This window comes from Mustela nigripes, chromosome 8, assembly GCF_022355385.1.
Source record: "Mustela nigripes isolate SB6536 chromosome 8, MUSNIG.SB6536, whole genome shotgun sequence".
Lineage (NCBI taxonomy): Eukaryota > Metazoa > Chordata > Mammalia > Carnivora > Mustelidae > Mustela > Mustela nigripes.
Genome location: NC_081564.1, coordinates 87,278,868 through 87,303,683, shown reverse-complemented (window position 1 = coordinate 87,303,683; position 24,816 = coordinate 87,278,868). Strand labels below are relative to the sequence as shown.

At 35.4% G+C, this 24,816-nt stretch overlaps 1 protein-coding gene across 1 annotated transcript in view; it reads right to left on the bottom strand.

The window, feature by feature from the left end:
• Positions 1-24,743, bottom strand: part of C8H18orf63 (chromosome 8 C18orf63 homolog) — a 36,374-nt gene extending 11,631 nt beyond the window's left edge. The window contains exons 1-10 of the mRNA XM_059408079.1: positions 24,610-24,743; positions 22,851-22,929; positions 20,394-20,450; positions 17,741-17,852; positions 17,103-17,144; positions 15,482-15,558; positions 9,639-9,748; positions 8,721-8,817; positions 8,522-8,607; positions 6,694-6,877 (exon numbers count right to left, since the gene is read on the bottom strand). Coding sequence (XP_059264062.1) covers positions 6,694-6,877; positions 8,522-8,607; positions 8,721-8,817; positions 9,639-9,748; positions 15,482-15,558; positions 17,103-17,144; positions 17,741-17,852; positions 20,394-20,450; positions 22,851-22,929; positions 24,610-24,743 — 978 coding nt within the window. The remainder of the gene's footprint in view (positions 1-6,693; positions 6,878-8,521; positions 8,608-8,720; positions 8,818-9,638; positions 9,749-15,481; positions 15,559-17,102; positions 17,145-17,740; positions 17,853-20,393; positions 20,451-22,850; positions 22,930-24,609) is intronic.
• Between the last annotated feature and the right edge of the window lie 73 nt (positions 24,744-24,816).

Sequence of the window (24,816 nt, the reverse complement as noted above, 5' to 3'; positions counted from 1 at the left end):
TTCTTGAGGAAACATGTACACTCCTAATGGTTTGCATCCTTGTTAAGATACAAACCTTTCAAAATATTTTAGATGAAGGTATGTTCTACGTCCCATATAAATCCTATGAAAACTACAGTTAGCTATCCATTGTCGTCCAAATAGATCCGTGCTGCTCTCACTCAGAATCTTTCCCTTTTCTTTATATTCTTTCCCTCAACTTCCTAGGAATATGCTATCAGGTATTTGTCACCAAAAAAATAGTAGTAAAAGGTGGTGTTCTTACCAGCATGCGTGTTCCACCACCTTATGGAGATACTAGATTCTTTGAGGGCAGGAACGATGAGGTATTTATTCTTTTATCCTTCACATTTTTTAAGAGACTTTATTTATTATAGAGAGAGCTCATGAGAGCACAAGTGGGGGGAGGGGCAGAGGGCGAAGCTTCTAAGCAGACTCCCCACTGCCCAAGGCAGGGCTTCATCTCACGACCCTGAGACCATGACTTCAGCTGAAACCAAGAGTTGGTTGGTCAACAAATAAGCCACCCAAGCACCCCTATACTTCACATTCTTAAATCGTTCACAGTTACTAAAAAATGCTTGCTCCAAGAAATTAAATGAATGGAAGAAGTGGTTGCATCTATACTAGGCCTTTAAGAGTAAGTAGGAGTTTGACTAGAGGACACTGGCTGGCTATGTCTTGATCATTTTGTGTTCTCATAGTCTAAAAAAGTGCTGGTGCTTGGTAGCAATTCAACAAGAATCTGTCGGACTGACTCAAAGAGTCAGACAACTCAAAGACAGCCAAGTGTTCAGTCTTTTTTTTTAAATTGTGGTGATATAAATAAAACATAAAGTTCCAATTTTGATCATTTTTCAGTATACAATTCAGTGGCATTGAATAAATTCCTTATTATACTCCTGTTGTGTAACCATCACCATGATCATTTCTACCACTTTTTTTTCATTCCAAACAAACTCTATAATCTTCAACAATTCTAGCTGTCTTTCCTTGCAGACCCTGGGGACCTCTATTCTACTCTCCAGGTCTATGAATTTGCCCTCTCTAGGGCAAGTGGAATTATACAATATTTGTCTTTTTGTGTCTGGCTTATTTCACTCAGCATGTTTTCAAGGTTCATCCATACTGTAGCAAGAGACAAAATTTCCTTTCTATGCCTTAATAATATTTCATGATATAGAAATCCCACATTTTTTCGATCCATTCACCCGCTGATGAAAGTGTTTATAGTCTTGTAAAATACGTATCTATTGAGTCCTAGAGTCTGTAAAAAAGTGACATGTGACAATAATGTGAAACATGGGATGGAAAGTTCTTTTCTCATCCTCCGACATCAAAAACAGTCACAACTTGAAATAAAATTTTTAAAATTTCTAGAAATATTCTGCAAACCAGAACAATTGGCTTGCCCTTCTCCACTACGGGAGATTCAGTTACTGAGCAGAGCTGAGAGGTGCAGAGTGTTAGGAGATAGGAGTTGGAAATAGGCAAAGAAACAGTGAGTGAGTGATCCGGTTATTACGCAGAACAAATAACACTAAAACTTCGTGATTCAAAACAATAATTAAGTCCTCTCTCTCACAATTCTGGGAGCTGATTTGGTTTAGTTCAGAGTCTCTCATGGAGCGGTAGTGAGAAGACCCTGGGGCTGACGTCATTTCCTCACTCATGTGTGATGCTAGATGCTGGTTGTAAACTGGAATAATTTTAGGCAGACCCTCACGTGGTCTGGGATCCCACAGCATGTGTCCTGAAAAGACAGCTTCCACCTGACCTAGCCATGGAAGTCATGAAGCATGACCCTGTCACAGTCCTGCCCAGACCCAGGAGGAGGGAACACAGACCGTCTACCTTGAAACAGCATGAGTGTTGTCACTGGTCACAAGGGCATGTAGATGGATAATCTTGAAAAATGGGAGTACATGTCAGAAAGCATGCTGCCTCTAGGCAGAACTCAGCATCTCTCACAATCCGCTAACTTTGCTGTTAGTGTGCAGGATGCAGTTTAGGATCAACTAATCAGACACATACATTATTTGGAAGGAAGAAGTAAGGTAAAGCCACACTTCTGCAGTTTCTGTTCAAAAGTTCAATTATGAATGTTTTTGGTTTTTCAGTTGCAGAGTTAGCAGAAGCCAAGTATCCAACTCATTGTCTTTGTACGTGTCCAGAAACAGCTTAAGGCACTCATTCTCCTTGCCCACAGATGTGACCATGGGGAGAAGAACAATTCTCAAATTTGAAAGAAATTCTATCTTGAAGAGATGTTTTATCAGAAGTAACTAGGCCATGTTCAAATATTTAGGTAGACATTTTTTCCATTTGATGAAAAAAGCCTTCAAGAACTAAGCCATTTTTTTGACTCCTGCATTTTACAAACTGTAGTAACTTTTAAATAATGTATCTACTACTTGAGATTCCAAAAGAAAAACTCATTCTAGGTAGATTCACATGAGACTAGAATCACTTGCATTCTGACATAAAACTTATGTAGAATATTGTCTGAAATATGTTTATATTCATACCCTGTTTCATCTTCCTCTGTCTCAGAAACATACCTGATGAAAATAACTTCCAAGGGCTTGTATGGCCCCTTAGCCTGTTGATGTATTATTTACTCATTCTTTCAACTGCTAAAATATAGTAAATAGCCCAAAGGGTGACACCTCTAGGTTTATATTCAAAATTTATAAAAAGACTACATAAAGGACAATGTAAACAGCAGATGAGATCATAAATAATTCATGGAACTTAAAATACTTAAATGGTCAACAAACCAGAGCTTTATGAAGTCATAAATCAACAAAAATCTTATTTTTTACTGTATTATTGCCATTATTCTGCCAGGCCACTGGCAAGAGTGGCTAAGTACAAACATCTTATGTAACTTGGTACATTAATATAAATTGTAGAGGAAAACTAAAAGTCTAAACATATATTTAGATATGAATGGATGTCATTTAATGGAGTCCTTGAATTAAGGTAATGGTTAAATAAAACTTGATGACTGACCAAAATGACTGATCAAATGTGTTTTATCTATTAAAATCTGGTCCTGTGTATTGCACCACCTGAGTGTTTCTTGATTAAAGTTGAGCCAGAATTCAGTTAAACTTAGATCTACCCACAGGCTTGCAGGAAGTAGGAGGTCTAGAATATGTTAACTGCAAAGGATATAACACAGGAAAGCAACAGATCCAAAATATGGGACATTCTCTAGGCAAAATGGTCTAGTTTTTCCAGCAAATAACAGACATAAATAAAAAAGGGAGGGGGTTGGAATTTTATACAGTAAAAGAGATCTAAAAGGTATAACAACTGAATGAAAATTTGTGAACCTTGCCTGGATTAGGATTTAAACAAATCCTTTAAAATAAATCTTTGAGATAAACAGGGAATTGGAATATAGACTGGTATTAGATTATACTAAGGAATTATGGTAAGTAATTTTTAAAATTTACTGTCAGACATGTATACTAAAGTCTTCACAGATGAAAGAACATTGTATCTTGGGTTTCTTTTAAAATACTCCAGTTTACTCCCCACCCAAAAACTGTATCAAAGAAGAGCTAGATGATAGGCATATGAGACCTTGTTATACGAATTTCTTTTATTTATCTTTGAGAACTTCCAACAATTAAAAAAGAAAACTACTTTGGTTAAACACTCCTGCTAATTTAATTTTTTAAAAAGTTGGTTAAGCTTTATTAAATAGTCTGATCAATTTGTTTTTCGCTTTTTAGACTGCATGAATCTTAGAGCTAACATGTGGTGTAGCAGTAATAGGAACTAACACTGAGAGCTTAGTACTAAGAACCATTTGGGGCATTACCTAACCCTAAAACAAAAAATAAAACACCCCGTGAAGCATGTGAAGGACGTGGTGACATGCTGCTCAGATCCCCTCCACAAAAGGTTTGCTGTCCCTACTTTTGGGAGCTAGCCCTTGCAGAAACTTACCTTACCTAAGGACATGCCTATCCCTGGGTGGCCCAAATCCAATGACAGATGAAGAAGGGGGTATAAAGGCCTGGCTATTTGGACAATGCAAAACCACCAGGGTGGGCTGTTTTAGCCTTAGAGCTCCTGGGAAGATTGGCCAAAGCTACCTGGTACCTGATTTGCTAATGACTTCTTCTTTTACCCCATCTTTTTTTTTTTTTTTTTTAAAGATTTTATTTATTTATCAGAGGGAGAGAGGGGGAGAGAGCAAGCACAGGCAGACAGAATGGCAGGCAGAGGCAGAGGGAGAAGCAGGCTCCCTGCTGAGCTAGGAGCCCGATGTGGGACTCAATCCCAGGATGCTGGGATCATGACCTGAGCCGAAGGCAGCTGCTTAACCAACTGAGCCACCCAGGCGTCCCTACCCCATCTTCTTCCATCCTTGCCTTCCACAGGTATTCCAAATTCAGTCCCCAATAAACATCATGTGTGCTAGACTCCAGAGTCAGCTTCCTAGAGAGCCCAATTTGTAACAAATGTTATTACCACCACTACCATACCCTGTTTTACAAGGAAACTGAGGCATATGGGGATCAAATAACTTGCCTAAGACTATGAACGTAGTATGGATTCCTAGAATCGGAGCTCTTACACACAGATCTAAACTTTTCCTAATTTCATGACTAAGAATTTTCCTTTGGGTTTCATTTCTAATTTTGCAATGTATTTAAATGTGTGGCTATGGTTAAATTACTTGGATGCTCTGAGCTTCAATTTCTTCTGCAAAAAGTGGGGAAAAATTCTTTATTCCAAAATGATGAAGATGAAATAATATACATAAAAGAAGCTGGCACCCAGAGGCACTCAATAAAACTGAGTAAGATAACTTCTTATTGTCAGGAGAAACACAAAGACGAGAATTTCCAATTAAGTGTGATTTTATTTTTTTAAAGATTTTATTCATTAGAGAGAGAGAGGCAGCGAGAAAGTGAACACAAGCAGGAGGAGTGGGAAAGGGAGGCTTCCTGTTGAGCAGGGGAGCCCGACATGGGACTCAATCCCATGACCCTGGGATCATGACCTGAGCCAAAGGCAGATGCTTAGTGACTGAGCTACCCAGGTGCCCCAAGTATTATTTTACTTTTAAGAAGCAAATTTGTACAAGTTTATTATCCAGATTCACTAATTCTAAAATGGACATGGGCTATAAATAATAAGTATTTGATAAGTATATCCAATAAAAATGCATTATGCAATGATGTATTTACTTCTAAATTCCTCAGATTTGGACTTGGCCAGTAACTACTAAAAATGTTATGTCTGGGCAAAATTTTAAGATTCAGTATCATAAGGATATCGATTGGAATTTGTCTGCTCACATTTTTTAAAGATTCATTTATTCCAGAGAGAGAAAGAGCTAGTGAGCAAGCAAGGGGGAGTGGCAGAGGGAGAGAGAACCTCAAGCAGACTCCTTGATGAGTGCCAAGCCTGATGTGGGGCTCGATCTCACAATGCTGAGATATGACCTGAGCCGAAATCAAGAATGAGATGCTTAGCCAACTGAGCCACCCAGGCACCCCTCACATTCTCTTCTTAGGAAATGGCCTTGCCTATTGGCCCTGATGTCTGTCTAGGCTGCCATGTTTTTATACCATTTAGATGAGGTGTCCTTGACTCAAGGATACCAAATCCACATACTAGCTGGTCAGAGATGATAGATCTAGCCTGGCCTGAAAAGATGAATGGGGCCTATCAGATCCTGGCTCTGGTGAATTTTAGTCGAGGATCATAAAGAGAATAAAGCAATTAGCATAGAAGTAAATGCTGAAAAACTGCCATGATTCATAGCAAGTCAATACCATGTGAAAGCTGAAATCATTGGGGCAGTGGAAACTACAATAAACAGAGGACCCAGTCAAGAAAAAAGGTTAAGCAGACACAGAAATATTAATATAATTCATATTACAATTCAAACTGCTCAAATTGTTCAAACTTTTGTCTTTCTCTTTTACAAAAACACACAATTATCATTTATAAGAAAGGTCACTGTTGAAAATTTTAAATTAAATTCCTTATATTTGCTTCTTAAAAACTTCATGTCCAGTTTTATTATCTGTTCACAAAGAAATCTTATTCTAGTGAGTGTGAAGATACATCAGCATGTTTTCCTTGTCAGTATTGCTTAATTGCTCCTACTCCTTTTATTAGTAAGATTTTACTTAGCATATCATCTTACAAGGAATAATGCTAATGAATTAATTCAGTTTCTATAAATGGAACTATTCTATTCTATAATAGAATGGAGTTCCATTCTATAAATGGAACTATACAAAGGTTTTTTGATCAAGCAGATGCAAATGAAGTTGCAGTTCCAAGTTAACTTGGATTTGCATGAGACAAATATTCCCAAACTACTCTATAAGATCATTTATTCATTGAAAAAAATATAATGAACACCTATTTTGTACCAGGCACTTAGCATAAGAAAATGAATATAATCTGTGGCCTCCAGGAGCTCATGCTAAATTAGAAGAGACTAGTAAACCGCTGTAACTGTAATTCCATGATAAATACAAAAAAGACAATGATAAATAGTCAAGTACAATAACAAACAGCTTTAGGTAAACACTGAACTGAAAGAAAAGAATTCTCATACAATGGGTTAGATAATCCCTCACAGAAAGTAAGGGATCCAAGATAAATTCATGCTATGTCTTAGAGAGCTCAGTAGGGCATGAAATCTCTTACCTGTACATGCGGCTTCATTAGTTCTTGTGTGTAGTAGCAAGGTTTAGTGGTCATCTTTATGGGGAAGCCACAGATATGAGGCAGTTTAGATTTTAAGTCTGAAACGAAACTTTTCAACACACCTTCCAAATCTACCCTTGGAAAGAACTGTATGGGCTGACTTCTGATGCAGCTCAGAGGGTATCTGAGAAATGTTAAAGAACAGTAGACCAGTTTTTGTACTCAAGAGATAGCAATTTCTTTTTTTCTTTCCACGATTGATTGATTGATTTGAGAGAAAGCATGCCCATGCACACACCAGCGTGCGTGCACGTACACGAAAGGGAGGAGCACAGGGAGAGAGAATCTCAAGCAGACTCTGATCTGAGTGCAGAGCCTGCCTCTGGGCTTGATCTCATGACTCAGATCATGACCTGAGCTGAAACCAAGAGTCAGACGCTTAACCAACTGCACCATCCAGGTGCCCCAAGAGATAGCAATTTCTATGGAATTAAAAAAGTATTATAATAGTAACTGTTAAAAAAGCACACACAAATAAATCCTAACTATTTCATATATTGGTTAATTCATATTTTCCAAAACTTAAAGTGTTTTATCACAGGGATCTTGATTCATTCTATTTTAACACTCAAAATCAAGACTGCTCATTGTGTCCTTATTATAGAGCTTTCTACATAGACTGGCAGACTAAGACATTCCAAAAATGATTTATAAGAAGGACACTACAACCTTTGGAGATTATAAAAATAAGTGTTGACACGAAACAATAAAGAGGTTGGATCTCCAAAAGCTATAAAAAAATTAATACAAAGAAACAACATATATAGTGTATTCAAACTCCAAAAGCAATCCTTTGAAAAGAGCAGTAAATTTTCTGATGAAAAAAATTCTTGGATAATGTCTCTGCATCTAATGAAAGGGAGTAGTTGATCCCTGTCAGCCTCAATTTTATATTAAGATTTGGGTTAGGAAGTGTAGAATGGAGAAAGAGAACACTATGCCTCTTCCTTCTTCCAATCTGAATCAGAGGTCAGAATACAGAGACAGGAATATGATATCAGTACCAGTTACAATCTAAGGGTTTCACCTGAACACTTTCAATTATCATTAACTTATTTAAAATAATGGTAAGACAGATATTTTCTTAAATCATTGGGGTGCATTAAGTACAAATCAGATCCTCTAAATTTTGCCTGTAAAATTAAATAATCTTGCACAAACAAAAATCTTTGTTAAAAGATTAATTTTTTTATATTTTGCCCTTTCAATAATATCCAAAATACCACTTGAGGGAGCCCTTGGCTAAGGAGAATCCTAAGATTTTCTTACAGTCTACTAACAATGATGTGAACATGTTTTTAAAAATATTTTATTTATTTATTTAACAGAGAGAGAGAGAGAGACAGTGAGAGAAGGCGGGAGAGGGAGAAGCGGGCTTCCCGCTGAGCACAGAGTGGGACAGGGAGCTTGACCCCAGGATTATGGGATCAACAGAACCCTGGGATCAGGATCTGAGCTGAAGGCAGATGATTAAGGACTGAGCCATCCAGGCACCCCAACATTTTTCTGTCTACTCTAAAATTCCATTTGTTGCCTAAATTGTTGCAATGATGCTTAAGAGAAAAAAAATAATTATTAAACTCATTTTCAAAAACAGAAAACGTCTAAGGGAAACAAACATTCAAGCAGGGAAAAAAGAAGTAGGGGGAATGCAGTTGCATTCAGACACAGAGAAGGTCGAAAATGATGAGAACATCAAAGCCAGGAGTAAGACTGGATCATGAGGTTGGCAATGGGATTCTCTTATAAGTGGCATGTAAAAGGATATGTGAAGATCTTTCCTCCTATCATTTTGAAGTAGATGCTGCAGTATATTTTAGTATTTCCACAATCTTCTGGAAGTTTATAGCCATACTAAAAATTAAGAACAAAGCGGAAATTTTCCTAAGAGAAACCTAAACTTAGGTTAAATTATAAGAAGCAAAAATCAAATAGCTTCTAACATAGCACACATTTCTTTTCCTTACCAGGTCATCCCAGTGCATCTGGAAATCTTCATATGAGTGAAAAGGACAGTCAGGGGGTGTGGTGTGAAGAATACTTATTATTTGTCCCCTTTTCATACTATAAAAAATAAGAGTTGATAAAACATTATGAGCCAATGCTTGGATATAAATTTAACTATGTAATTTAATTTAGAAAATACTCAAAAAGATTAAGCCACTATCAATACATAAGTAATAAACTAATCATTTGCTCCTAGTTCCAAGTAGACCATCGTATTAAATCTTAACAGCCAGAATTATTAAGAAAAACTAAACTGAATTAATGCAATGTACCAGTAATAAACACAAAATAATGTTTAGTAGAAGCATGCCTAGTAACTCTTAGACTTTAAGGAAAAGTCTGTTAAGAGTTAAATGAATCAGAGTCAAATCTTTGTTCCCTACCTTCCTCTTCCCCGCTTTGATGATTAAATTATTGTGCATATTCTGTTAGTTAATTAAAGCTCTTTCTCCAAAGCAGGCTAAAGTTTCATCCCATTAGTCCTATTTATATTAATAACAAGCTATTTTTCTCCTAAAGCCAGTACAAACTTAAAACAGTTCTTAAAAAATGATAATGAATCATTAATTATATACACAAGTTATAAGGTTTTACTGATACTATTATAATAGTTGTAATTTCATAATGAGATATTTGGAAATTTTACTTTTGTAAAGACTATATTTAACAAAAATGTAAGTGTATAATAAAATTGTTTTAGTAATTTGATACAGGAAATTGATGGCTTTGTACAACATCTTTTTTAAGTCACAAACCACTTCCAAAAATTCAATTTCAAAAATACCTTCATATTTTTCTATACATCATTGCTGAAGCAAAATGAGACAGAACTAACTCTAACTTTGACCCATCTCAGATGACACAAATTGAAATCTCACCTTGGCAAAACATAGCACCAGTTGCTCAAAATTGAATGTCCTTCAATGACAGCATTCTTATTATTATCAAAATCCTTTATAATACTCTGAGAAATACCAAATTCTCTCAGCTTTTAATAGAAATAAGATGTAACGTATAAGTAAGACATCAAAAGAATTTGTCAAACAAAAAGAAACACATAAACAGTCAATTACAAAGTAGTTTTAAAGGCTTAGTTTAAGTAGGAGGTGCATAACACTTTACATAATGTAATCAATGTTTCAACTTTTCCTATTTCTCTCTGTACAATATATCAAGTATTTCATGCTTTCTCTCATTTTCCAACCCTGAACTACTCTCATACTTTTCAACTGGTTTTCAACTTTTTGATTATGTTTATAGGAAGCTGAATTCCTTCTAAAGGAAGGTATTTACATTTTGTGACAATAGTGCCTTAATTTTTTTTTAACTGGACAATGATTTTAAATTTGCTCTTTGGAAGCGAGAGCACAGAGCCAATATTCCCCTTCTGTATTCATTTTCCTTCTCATTGAATGCTTTTCCTCTGGTCCTCAGGTGCCCTATCTGCAGGGTACTTAAGCTTATAGTTTAACAATCCTTTTCCACTTACTGTTTCCTTACCCTGTGGGGCATTTTAAAACAGTGAATCAAATATAAAGAGAGACTTCAAGTGAAGTATTAATGTCCTCCTCAGAAGACACTATGTTATGATCAGAAAGAATGCTCCATAATCCCTCAACCCCTTTTTAACCTATCATCATATGGCGTTTGGGAAATAATGTTCTAACTTCATTCTCTAGTACTGCTTTTCAACAAAACTCAAACTAAGCTGGCCATTTTTTAAAATTGCCTAGACAAGTCACAAATAACAAAACATTTGCTTTAAGCACTGCTCTTACTGTGATTTATCTGTGTTCTATCAATACGAGCCTTACAGGCGTAGAGTTAGACCCAACTCCTCTATGTTCAGTGACTGATCCTTCCCTGAATTCTTATAGCATTTATTGAAACTAATGGAAACAAGAGAGCAAGGCAGAGCAGAAAAACACGAATGCAGAAATAAGAAGGTAAGAACTGCTGTCTATGTTGTAAGGTAAGAAAGCTAAGACAGTAAGCGTGAGTAAGGATGCATGACTGTCCATGCACACGAGATAAATCTTGCCCTGTGATGTACTGTGCTTAAGAACAAAGTTGTCTAATGTATGACCTAAGAAAAGGATGGTCATGAAGTGTCGGGTGGCTCAGTCATTTAAGGGTCTGACTTTGGCTGCAGTCATGATCCCAGTGTCTTGGGATCCAGCCCTATCCACGTTGGGCTCTCTGCTCAGTGGGGAGCCTGCTTCTCTCTCTCCCTCTGCCTACAAATCTCCCTGCTTGTGTGCATATGAGCTCTCTCCTCTCTGTCAAATAAAAAAATAAAATCTAAAAAAAGAAAAGGATGGTCAGTGCTGGGAAGGCTGTGACTGTCAGGAAAGACTGACTGCAGGTGAATGAATAGATTGAGGGAAAACAGAACCTAAAATTGAATTCAGAGAGGGTAGGTATCATGTCCAAATATTCAGTTTATGGGTTCTCATATACACCCACTTACATAGCTTGAGTTTATATCCTTCTGGATATTTTCAACACTATTCAGAGACTCAAATTGCTGCAGAGATTTTCATCTTAAGTACTAGCACTTAATGTCTATATTGGCTTTTCTCAACATAGATTTTTCTGAAGACTGGCTAACTACCCATATGCCTCAAAAGAAAGTTAACCTCTTACATATATTTACTTAACAAATGTTTATAATGTGCCCTTTCTGAACAGATCTGCACTAACAAGTTACTCAGTAAATATCCCTTCTTCCTTATATCAAGCTACAGAATTTGGACTTTATTTGCTCTAGGCAATGTTGAGATTAACTAGAGATATTTAGGTTGGGGTCATCTGTTTTAGAAAGATACTGTGAAGAAGAATGAGAGAAAAAATAAGGGAAAAAAAGAAGACCAATATGAAAACCATTTTAATAGTTCAGGCAACAGAAGAGACTTTAATAAGAGCAGCAGAAATGGAGGGGAGGAAGATATTTCAGAGACCGAGATAGGCTATTAATGACTGATTGGATATAGGAGGTAAGATCCAAGGATAACTCTGGATATCTGTAGCTAGTTAACTTATTGGTTATTGATGCCGCCAGTAACCAAGAGCAAATACAAGGAAGAACCTAGCTGGTACTACTGAGGATGACAAATAATTCAGTTTCAGGCATAACTGAGACTGAGCATCATTAGTACATGCATGTGAAAATATCGAGAAAGGACAAATTGCAACTATATGAGACTATCTGGGAGATAAGTGTATAGGGTTACCACTGGAAGAGTTGAACCTGTTAAGGAAAAGAAAGGTGGGCTGAAAATGGGACTCTAGGGAACAGCAACATTTAAAGCACAGTAAGAGAAGAGAGAATCATTAGTAAGTGGTAGGAAATTCTGATAAAGCAGTTTCAGAGAAATCAAAAAAGGATATGATTTTAAGAAGGAAAGGGTAGAAAATTATGCCACAGTTTCAAATATGAATTCCCTCAAATATATCCTTTTTTCCTGAACTCCTAAAGTCATGTAATTCTTATGATACTTAGTTTGGTACTATATTGCCAATCACTGTTATCTGATTTTTTAAAAATACGTAATAAATATCCTCTCCTGTCAGGCTCTATGGGACATATGAATTTGAGTCAAGACACCTAAGACTAGGTGAAGGAAGTATAATGTAGCAGAAAGAACAGAATCAAAAGAAATCTCTTAAATCCTAAATCACTTTCTTTTTTTTTTTTTTTAAAGATTTTATTTATTTATTTGACAGAGAGAGAGATCACAAGTAGGCAGAGAGGCAGGCAGAGAGAGAGAGAGAGAGAGAGAGAGGAGGAAGCAGGCTCCCTGCTGAGCAGAGAGCCCGATGCGGGACTCGATCCCAGGACCCTGAGATCATGACCTGAGCCGAAGGCAGCGGCTTAACCCACTGAGCCACCCAGGTGCCCCTAAATCACTTTCTTAATACCTTTATGACCTAGAGCAAGTTACTTAGCTTCTGTCCCAGCTCAGTTACTTAAGGGGAATGAAAGTATAAAAGATAAACTGCAAAGAAGAGGAATGGTCAACATCCTCCTCCTCACCTTTATTCCCCTCACCAGACCTATACCCACTACTGGATTTTGATAAAAGGAAGACTCAATCCCAGTATCCTTTAGTCCATATGGGGAACAAGGATAAATAAGGCAAAACCTAGACTCTCAAAGAGATCACAACTTAGTAGGAACACAGACATGTATGGAACTAATTTTTATAACTAATTTTAGTGGGTAAAATGCCATATCAAAAATTTAGGTAAAGTGAGGTTTGGAGGAACTGACAGTCGATTATAATTTAGGCAATCAATTTAAATGAACAGAGTCAGTGTATACTGAGTATATAATGTTGAGTAGAAGAGAGGATTACATCTTTTCCATTTTGGGTGTTTACTTCCATGTTGAAAAAGCTTTAACACATATTCCTGATGTCTCTCTGTCCATTCTTTTTTCCCCAGGGCAGATCAGGTGACTTATCTGGTTGATAAAACCAGGACAATTCCTTCTTCTTCCTCTTGGGGACTGGCCTGTTAGCACAAAGTAGTGTACTGCATTCTGTCATATGGGGAATGGTGCCTGATCTCCCAAGGGAGCCTGGGAGCCTCCATTACTCCCACAAGTAGGAGTGGAATCTGCCTGATTCTAGGGGTGAGATAGGACACATTCTCTAATAACTGTTTTTTTTCCAATAATAAACAGCGTGACCAAATATCTATTAAAATAAATAAAATGGAGACCAAACTTGAAAATTCCTTAAGCAGACAAAACCAGTTAAGCCACATAAAACCTAATCTAGCTCATTCTATAACACAACTGAAATTTAACTTCAATTATTTCTTGTAAATGCCTCTAAAAATCATAAATAAAACTTAAACTGTTTTCCAAAACAGAGTAACATAATCACTTTTAACCAATCCCCTGTCATTTGGAACACACCATTACTATAACCAATCATTATGAAGATAAAATACCTTCTACATTTCCATTATAGAAGCTATCCTGCAACAACACCCTCTGAGTTTCATTCATTACACTCTTAGTTTGAAGACTCAGTTCACAAACTATTCTTTTATGTATAATGAACTTAATAAATTTAATTTTAGTTGCTTTAATTTTATTTTTAACATACCCCAATTCATGTATGTTGGACCAGTATCTCCTTAGGTTAGTGTCCCTTTCACTCTCAAAAGTATCCATTTGGGACCATAAATTACATTCTCATCCTAGTAATAAAGATAGTATTCTGATCTCTATATGTCTTATTCTCCTTTTCAATCTCTGATTCAAAACTCAAATATACAAAGCACAAGTCTCATCTGTAGAAAACTCAAAGGGCAGTAAGACATGATATTAGTCTTTAAGAAGCTTATTATGAAGTAAATTGGGGATATAAAATGAGTACAATTCTAAACATTCAATGTTGTATGTGAGCATGGTGCAGAAGAGCAGGAAGGTTCAAAGAAGGAAGGTCCAAAAGAGGCTGGGAGGTCACAGTGGGTCCAAGCCTTGGAAAGGTTCCTCATCAGTACAAGATATTCATGTCATGTGGCCCATTCCACTTGTTTTTATACAGGTCATTTTCCCTACTGGCTTACACAATTCCTGAGTAATTGTAATTGAGACAGTAGATCCTATTTATTTTTGACTTGTCTCTTGCCTCAACATAGCAGGTAATCAAAGAATTAAAGGTAAAGAGAAATATGAATGGAATAGCACTGGAGCTGGCCCTTAAAGGAAGGGCAGGATGAATAGCTAATAAAAGGGTCACTCTAAGCAAAGGAGGAGTCATCTGCCTCATATGGACACTACTGAAATTTGGGGCTGGAAACTCTTTGCTGGGGTGGAGATGGGGTTGCTGTCCTGTGACTGTTGGATTTTTTAGCAACATCCCTAGCCTCAAACCATTAAATGCCCTTCTCCCTTTGTCATAACCAAATTTTTCTTCAGACATTACCAAATGCCTCATGGGGAACAAAGTCATTCATTTCCTTCTCTACCCCATCCACTGAGAACCACTGTCACAGAAGAAGGAAAACAATATTTATTGAGTTATTATTGATGTTTAAGTTTCTATGCTGGGTGCTATGGGAATTAGTAAAAGACATATCCTTCTAAGAAGGCAAACTGCATTACATATTTTTTTTACAAGTATAAAAAATGCTAGCAGAATGCTAATGAGGGGATATTACATTTAGTATGAACTGAAACAGTGTTTTTAATATTTGGAGATGAGAAAAGAGGCAAGAAGTGAGTGCTGAGGCAGCACAGGTTTGTGGAGAGTCTCCATCGCCATCTATAAAGATTTTTGAGGAAAAGAATGATAGGATTAAATCTGTGTCAGGGGCCCTGGGTAGCTCAGTTGGCTAAGTATCTGCTTCAGCTCAGGTCATGATCTTGGGGTTCTGTGATGGAGCTCAGAGTCAGGCTCCCTGCTCAGTGGGGAGTCTGCCTCTCCTTCTCCGTCTGCCTCTCCCCTCTGCTCATGCTCTATCTCTTTCAAATAAATACAATCTTTAAAAAAAATTTTTTTTTAAATCTGTGTTAAACTGACAGAATGTTTTCTTTGAGTAAACAGATTTAGAACAATTTCAACATATCAAGCATTTAATAATATGGATTTTGATAATAAAAAACTCTTATCACTTGTTAAAAATTAAAACCTACTAGTATGTTGGTAATAAAGTATATAGTAAATATAGCAAATTTAATTATAGAAATAAAAATACATGGTACCTCAGGTAATGGCAGTCTGATTGTGTAAGCTTCTATACTTAGACAAACTTGAGTTTCACTTACATTGATGTCTAATACTGAAAATAAAATATTTAACTGTGAATTTCCTGGAATTATTACTCCATTTTATTAAGTTAAATATTTTAATAAAAAGTAACTTTAAGTTAATTTATTCACATTAGAAACTCAATTAAGAATATGTAATTTTTCCTCACATGGTAAAATCCAAAAAAAATTACCAAGTAATGTTTGAGAGTCTGCAGATGAGAAAAAGGCCTGAAACAAAATGGAAATAAGGGCATGTATGTGTTGGGGAGGTCACAGGGCAGGGTTACAAGAAGAACAATGAGACATCCCATGGTTAGAAAAATTCAACAAGTAATTTTACAAGCTTGATTTCTATTACATGTGAAAAATGGACATTGTCCTCTTAAATTGGGAGAGGTGCCATGCCCAGCTCCTAACTTTATAGTCTTTTCCTAACAAATGCCCATCAATAAACCAGGAGATACAATACAGATCTCATAGAGCACCAAGGCTCCTACCTTGCTTTCTCATAATTAGAATTACTTATATAAGTCAGATAGTGGTCATCTTGGGAAAAGGTAGTACCTGAAAGAAAGCATGAGGGGATTCCTGGGGTACTGGTAATGTACTTCTTGATTTGAGAACTGGTTATGAGGATATGTTCAGTCTGTGAAAATCCAATGAGCTATATACACTTATAATTTATCAATTCTGCTATAAATGTTATATTTGGCAAAACTAAAAGAAAAGTTCTAACACAAGAGTGAAGAATTTTGCTCTTCTCAACTTTTATCTTTAACCTCTGACATCTATAGTCTCTTGACAGTGTCTGAGGATGAAACTGAATTTCTGTAAGGAACCCATTTGCCTGGAGCAAGAGCACAGTGACTGTCACTCCAGTTTAAACACAAAAGTAGAGGAAGAAGGGCAAATAAACTTCAGCCTGAAAGTCAACTCAAATTAAATAGTTGTGGATTATAGGCGATAGCTCAGGATTTAAGACTATGCCCAAATTGTGGTGAAAGCTAGCATGATTGATTAATGTCTACTGGAGCTTAGAATTTCCACCTGTCTGCTATCTGTGGACTACTACTTAGGAACAGGTCTACTTGAACAGCCATGCTTATCAATGAAGAATTAGACCATACTATAAAGTGTGTATTTTAGATCATCTTTGTCTCTTTAGACAATCTTTTTTTCTCTTTTAAGAAAAAGAAGAACTATGTTCTCATAAGAAATACATCTTTTACTTACAACAGTACTAAAGAGTTTTCAATGATATGACTCTGGAAACTATACATTACAAATGCTTGCAGAATTTAACTTCTTCAGAGTAATAATTTGAATTAGGTAAGATACTAAAAATATAGATTTTACTACCAATTAAGAGAAGTGATTTTTTTTCTTTTATAAATAAGAACATATACTGTGGCCCAGAGAGGATGTCCTGGATAAAATTGTGATTATAATAATATATGATTATATTCTCATAATCATCAAAATTGTAACAACCCACCAATATGTAACATTGTTTTCTTCAACGACTGTTAACCATATTAATGTTTTATCTATTTATTTAAGCATTTTTACTTACCAACAGCACTTTGTTTTCCCATCTGAGAAAGAAATTCTCTTCCTTAAAAAATTCATAAGGTAGTCCATATTATTATAACTTATAAATCATACTTAATAAATATAACCTTTTATGTTTAATTATCAAAGCCAAGGAAAATACCTTAAAATGTAGTTTTACACAAAGGAATAACCTAGAGACAGTTCAGAGAAAAAATATAACCACTCGAAAATTATCTTTTCAATTAAAAGGACAAATACCCAATTCTTCCTTCTAACATTTATTTCCTGGCATCGAATTTTTAGAAAATGGTCAGACCTCAACACAAAATTCAGAATAGCCTTTTGGTTCCAACAGTTTTTGGTAATTTGTATTCGTTGTATTATAATGCACCATAACTTTTATTTATTCCTTTCTAAATATCAAGTATTATATAATGTTAAAAAAATTCTTTGCAAAAACATCAGCAGGCCTCTCAATATCATCCTAGGTAAGAAGATGACATTTATGTTGTTGTGGACTTTCCTGAGAAGGCTTAGTGGTGGCTATGCTTTAAAAACTATTCCCTAAAAATAGTATATCCTGAAATTTAAAACAGATGTACAGAATAGAAGTAATCTAATTCAGAAACCCCCAATGACTGAAAGAGATATAGTCACCTTGCACCAAGAGATGGCCGATTTTATTCCAGGCTGGAGCAAGTCTAGCTGTGAGTGAATATGAAAGGCAGTTTTGAAGAATTACAGGAATTACTCTTTGTGGAGCCTCTACCTAAACATATTAAAGAACAAAACATAGGCAAATTTATAGCAGTTGGTATGTCCTATAAACTCAAGGAAAGTGTGTATTTAGATCACCATCCAAAAACATGGGTTATTTTGGATATGAGTTATAGTCATCACTACAGCTAATCTTTTCTGGTTCTAAAGTTAATTAGTGTTAAAACATAGTCACTTTGAAACCATGAAGACTATCATGCTACAATGGCAGTATTCTTCCTCCTTATCCTGGCCCAATAAGCCTAACGTTTTAGAGCTCCTGTGCTAGAATACTAAACTTCATATTCAGCTCTGCAAAGAACTGTATTATGGTTTTCATTGTTGTTCACTCTATTTTAACATCAGAAAACAATTACTTACATGAGCACACATGAAACCAGCAGACTAGCTCTACCTGTAGAGTATTTTTTAAAATCAAGACTTTAACTTCTGACTAATAAAAAGTAATAGGATCCAGATCTATCCTCCCACTTTGGGTAACTAAGCAATAACTGAGCAAGTTACATGAAACTGTGGTTCACAAGACACTGGACATCTAGCAAGAAGTAATAGCAATCCTTAAGAGATGGGAAACCTATAATTAGACCCCAATATATCGATTACAGAGGGTTTTAGCCTGTGGTGCAGGGAGGTAGAACCCTGGAAAACCCAGTGGTCTACCTTAGTTGACAGGATAGCCGAGAGTTCAGGAGGGCTAGGGAGCTAGTTTGGGGGGCAAAACATTACAGCGGGGAGAGAGGTGCACAGAGAGCAAACTCTGAGATCAGTAGAGTCCCTCTTGAGTCATCAGCAGAGTATGGATCAGCCACACACACATATAAGAAAATACACAGAGCTAGGAAAAGAACCAAGGTTTTCTTCTATTCAAATATCCTTGTAAATATAGTCCAAAAGAAAATGCAGCCATTGCCACTCTTAGTAATATATGCATAAAAAATGAGAGAGCCAAGGAGAACTGCTTTCTAATATCATTCACCCCTCATTTTTGTACTATTTTATTTTCTGGTAAATTTTCCCAGGATAACTACTTTGCTGGCAGTGAAGAAGACAAATCTGTTCAATCTGTTTCACAGATATTTTATTAAGGATGCTCTCTATCAATAGGAGTTCAGGCAGCAGGATGAAGCCAACCTGTAACACTAACCTCAAACATGAACCCAAGGTCTCAGGCCTAAATGCCTGAACAAACCCCATAAACTATCGGGATCTTTCTTAGAAAGCCAAATGGCTTTCTCCTTGATTCTGTACTGACCTTTCTGCTTGGATGGAGGTATTAACCCAAATACAGTAGAATGTATCAACATACATTCAGCCTTGGTGTACAAGGAGGAAATGTAGGGCAATTCTGTCATCAATAACCATCCTGATTCATGACCTGGAGGCCTTTCAGAACAAAGATGGTGTCACTGACCACTGCAGCTAAAGTCAGTGCCAAATTTTGTACCATGTTTTCTCAATAGTTTATACAACAGGTAGAAAATAAGAAAAATACAGTAGCTTAATAACACTATCAAATGCTGTGACCCAATTAACATTTCTAGACTACCTGAAACAGCAGCAGAATACACATTGTTTTTAAGTAGACAAGAAATATTTACTAAGGAAGACCATATTCTGGGCCATAAAACAATTCTCAATAAATTTTAAAAAGTTCAAGCTATATAAAACATGTTCTCTAGTCACAATCAAATTAGAAAAAAATAGAAGGATCCTTGGAAAATCACTGGATATGTGGAAAATACATAATACACTTCTAACTAATCCATAGTTTGAAGAGGAAATCAAAGGGGAATTAGAAAGCATTTTGAACTGAAGAAGATCAAAACAAAACACAAACATAGGAGGAAATTTAGAGCACTAAATGTTTCTATATTAGAAAGAAATGTTGTCTAATCAATGACCTCAGTTTCCACCTTAAGAAATTAAAAAAAGAAGAGCAAAATAAACCTAAAGTAAGCATAAGAAAGTAAATAATAAAAACAAAAAGAAAAACAATGAGATACAAAATAGTAAGACAACAGAGAAAATCTACCAAACTAAACTCTTGTTTTTTGCGATCAGTAAGCTTGCTAAAGCCTCTAGTAAGATTGATTAGGGAGGAAAAAGAAAGACAAGACACATTACCATTATCAGGAATGAGATAGGTGACATAACTACAGACTCTACAGCAAAGGAAATTAAGGGTGTATTATAAGTAATTTTATGTCAATAAATGTAACAAGTTAGGTGAAATGGACACACTCCTTAAAATAGATAATTTTAATAGTACTATAATCTATTAAAGACATTGAAATTGTAGTCAAAAACCTTCCCACAAGGAAAATGCCAGGCCCAGATAATTTGGTGAATTTTACTAAGTTTTTATGGAAGAAATAAAAATTCTATACAAACTCTAAAAACTAAAAAGGTGGTTCTTTCACAGAAAGCAGTATCATATGAGAAAAACATTTTAATTTTTGTTTGCTGATGAAAAAATTGAATACATAATTAATATAAATAGCATTTGGAATTATTAAACTTCTAAAAAACTTACTTTAGCTCCATATTTTTCAATATAGGCATTAAGTTTCCCAGCTTTATAAAATGGTATCTATAACAATAAAACAACAAAAAATCCACATTTATAAAAATTACTTAACACAAATACATTGTTAAACAATGCAATACATAACGAATTTAAACATTCTACAGCAGCTGACCCATCATCAGGCTATCATCCTAACAGCTTCTATGCCTTGGAAAAGCAAGTGATAATTGTTCTCTCCCTAAAAAAGAACATGTGGGTACATTCTCAAAATGAAGAAAAGCCTATCTGAAAGTGACATGAACCTAGAAAAGGAAAAGGCTAATAAATTTCATATAATATCTAACACCTTTCTTAATAAGTTTCTAGGCATGGATAAGGAAAAGGGACACAAATGTGAACTCAAAAGAGAGTTCAAAAGGCCAAAGTGTTTCAACTAACCAAGGAAAGAAACAGAAATCAAAGAAGGTATTATTTTTAATGTAACAGATTGGCAGATGTGTAAAGGTTGTTAATATCTAGTGTTCATGAGAATGTGGAAATACTGTCTCTCTCAATACACTATTAAGATGCCATCTAGTACAAGCTTTTCAGAGAATAGCATCACTTAGATTTTAGTTTAAAATGTACTGCAATTGCACTTCTAGAAAGTTAACCCACAGAAACTACCAAATAAAGACTATAGAATTTTAATGATGCTTTCTGAAGTGCTGTAGAAGTACCACTAGAAATTCAGATGCGCATTAGAAAATATTAACTAAATTATTATACACCCATACAATGAAATATTAGACAGCCTTAATAATGGATAAGATGTATGTACCGAAACAGAACAACATCCAGGAGAAGATATTCAAGGAGAAATGAAAGGGAAGTTTCAAAATAGTATGTATAAAAATCCAATTTTCTACTTTAAATATTTTCAAAAAACTTATGGTATGTAATATCTTTTAAGAAAGCAAAACACATTTTTAGATGGCTACTTTTCATTTAATATTCTTGCTAAGATTAGGATGCTTGAATTTACAAGAACTCTGAAACAATGTTCCCTCTGTTCCATAAAGATTTGCAGGTAGAGAGGAACACAAGTAAGAGGTAGTAGTGTTTACTTGTCCATCAACAGCCTATCTTTCTTAAAAATGATATAAAAAATGAGAAAATAAAAGATGAATATGTAATGATATAACTTAGAAGAAAAATAAAGGAACTAAAGATTTTTTGATGGATTGTTAGTATTTTTTTTTTTAAAGATTTTATTTATTTATTTGACAGAGAGAAATCACAAGTAGATGGAGAGGCAGGCAGAGAGAGAGAGAGAGAAGCAGGCTCTCCGCTGAGCAGAGAGCCCGATGCGGGACTCGATCCCAGGACTCTGAGATCATGACCTGAGCCGAAGGCAGCGGCTTAACCCACTGAGCCACCCAGGCGCCCTGGATTGTTAGTATTAATAAATGTTCATTTCCCTGGATTCTGAAGAACTAAAATCTCAGAAAATGAGGATTTTCAGAAAGATTTTTGATAAAAATCTGAGCATAATATAATTTTTATAAAGATTTTTGGCTTTTCATTATCATTTCCAGTGACGTACAGCACTGGGAAATAGGTTTCTTACTGTAGTTTTATTATGTGTAAATTTTTAAAATTTTTAAAAGACTATTTATTTGTCAGAAAAAGAAAGCACATGCAGGGGCAGGAGGAGCAGCAGGCAACTGGAGAAGCAGGTTCTCTGCTGAGCAAGGAGTCCAGTGTGGGACTGGGATTCCAGGATCATGACCTGGACCAAAGGCAGAGGCTTAACTGACTGAGCCGCCATCCCTAAAAATTTTGTTTTAAATAAAATTTCAAATAAAAATAAAAACTGTTGGGGAGTCTGGGTGGTTCAGTCAGTTAATCATTGCCTTCAGTTCAGGTCATGAACCCAGAGTCCCAGAATCAAGCCCGATGTTGGGCTGTTTGCTTGGTAAGGAGTCTGCTTCTCCTTTTCCCTCTGTGTGTGCATGCAAGCAGGAGCACAATCCATCTCTCTTAAACAGATAAACAAATATGGGGGGGGGAAGAAATATCAAATTTAATGTAAATAAATAAACTGTTGATCTAAGTTCTTTAAAACAATTGGAGATGTATTGGAATAGGAAATTTCTTCCTTTATATTAAGTAGAATTCTAAAGAATAAAATTTTAAAAAAGATTAAGGCCATGCTCTTAAAATTATGTTCTATTTTATTCATTAATAGTCTTTATCTTAGCGCTTGTGACAAACTAAATATTAAATTAGAACCACAAAAATGAATTTTAAACATCAGGTATACCAGTTAAAGTCTATAAATGGTTCAATCAAACTATAACATGGTAATTTGGTTTCATAAACCACCTTCAATTTGAGCTAAAATTAATACCTGAATTATTTCTTATCAGTATTGCTCCCAATAATTAGTAATAACACTTCATAAAATTTTAAAATACTAACCGCCATCACTACCCAAATTTGGCTTAATTTTCCAGGCACAGGTGATGTAAGAATATCTTGATGCAAAAACAGCAATTGTCTGTAGAGATGAAACATAAAATTTTAAGTGGACTTGCCTTCTGTCTGATTTTACCCATCAGAACATTTTGAAAATTGCTTAGTTCAAAAGTTTACATTTTTCCTAGGGAAGCATTGTGTTATAAAGACTTCTGTATCTCTCCTCACACTTAACATGGTAACTTGAACATTTAGCCACTCAGCCAAGACTTAAGAATGTTATAAGCTTTCAGATATTGATATAAATATTGTCCTTGCATCTGATTTTCCCAATCTCTTTCATCCATGAACCTAGATTTCTCATTTAAAACTCCATTTCTGTCCAAAGAGAGACTTGAAGATATCTTAATGTTGTTAAGAATCCAGCTCTTCTATTCCTGTTTTCCTTTTTTAAGTGGTAGTCAGGAGGCAAGAGTCTAAGGATTTATCTGTCAGTGATATTATCAACTACTTCAATGTTAGAACTACTAACTAGATGCTTTTACTTAAAAAAAGAAATTTTTTCCAAGCCTAAATAAAGTAGGTAGTGGTTTCATTTTAGTATTCAACAGCCAAATGAACTCACAACAAAAATCACAATTCAAATTATCATCAAGAATTTTGTTTCAAAGATCAAGGAAAAGGTGGATAAAACACACGAAAAATTTCAAAATTAGTATCAAGGAAACAAACTTTAAAAAAATAAGAGTGTGTAGTGGGGAGGGGTTACCTCAAAAAGTTAGATGGGCACTTCTGTTTCTGTTAAGACCCCTGGTGCAGAACCAGATGCAGCAGATACTTGGTTTTGCAAGGCCTGCCTTTGTTTGACATAACTAAGCCTACAATGCCTACAATGAATCAAGACACTTCACTCTGTGGGCATGGCCACCTTCGATTTGAGGGTAAACAGGAGAAAATCTCAGGTTTCCCACCCATTTGTTTCCCAAAGGAGTCACAAGTAAATGTCCAGTAAGTATCAAATTATACCTTAGCACAAAGAGTACAGGCTCCTGGATGTACTTTACTGAAAAACTATACATTGGGGAGAAGAAAACTTTTGTAAATGAGAGAAAAATGGGAGGACACCCCCAAAAGCATCTTCTTTATTTCTGGCTCCTAGCAATCTTGCGTTTGTTCCTCTCCAAGAAATTCAGTTACGGATATTATCTGTATTCTAAGAGTCCTTCTTTGACTGACTCAAACAACTTAATGGACTAATAAATGGTGGGTTCTTAGCAATCATGGAGTTATACTTTAGGCTTCAATCAATCTTGGGTCAGTCATTTCAAAATAATTCTTGGAGAAATACTTTACAGAAATTATCTTATGTTGACCTGCAAATTAAGAAACTGCATTAATCAAAAATGCTTATAGTATCTCCTAAAGTGTTCATAAACACCAGGTACTCTGTAAATATTTATTAATTTCTACCTCTAAGTTTTTGAGAAACTAATTTATCAACGTCCATAAAAAATTTAAAAAGATCACACAAGAAGTCACAAATATAAAAATTCAATAACGTAACACTCAATCACAGATACTTTAAGTCCTTCCCTAAATGTAATCCAATCTATCTGGTCAGAACAAAACTGAATTCCTTTATTTAAAGCTATATACACAGATTAAATAAAAGAGTATTTTGTTTTAAAGGAGATACTTCCAGAACAGCTCTAATAGGTCTCAAAAAATTTAGAAAGCCTTACTTATAAAATGGATTTTTTACCTGCATATCTTCATTTGTGTACTTCTAATCTCAGTATCAGCCACCTCATTACTCAATATTATCCTGACAGCACAGAGTTTGTGTAAATCTGGAGATGTGATGAAGAACAGTGATTGCTGCCTAGAATCATTCATATTTTCCTGTTGACCGAATGTCTCAGCTGCCAGGCCTTTAAAAATAAACAAACAGCAATAAAATAGCATTGAA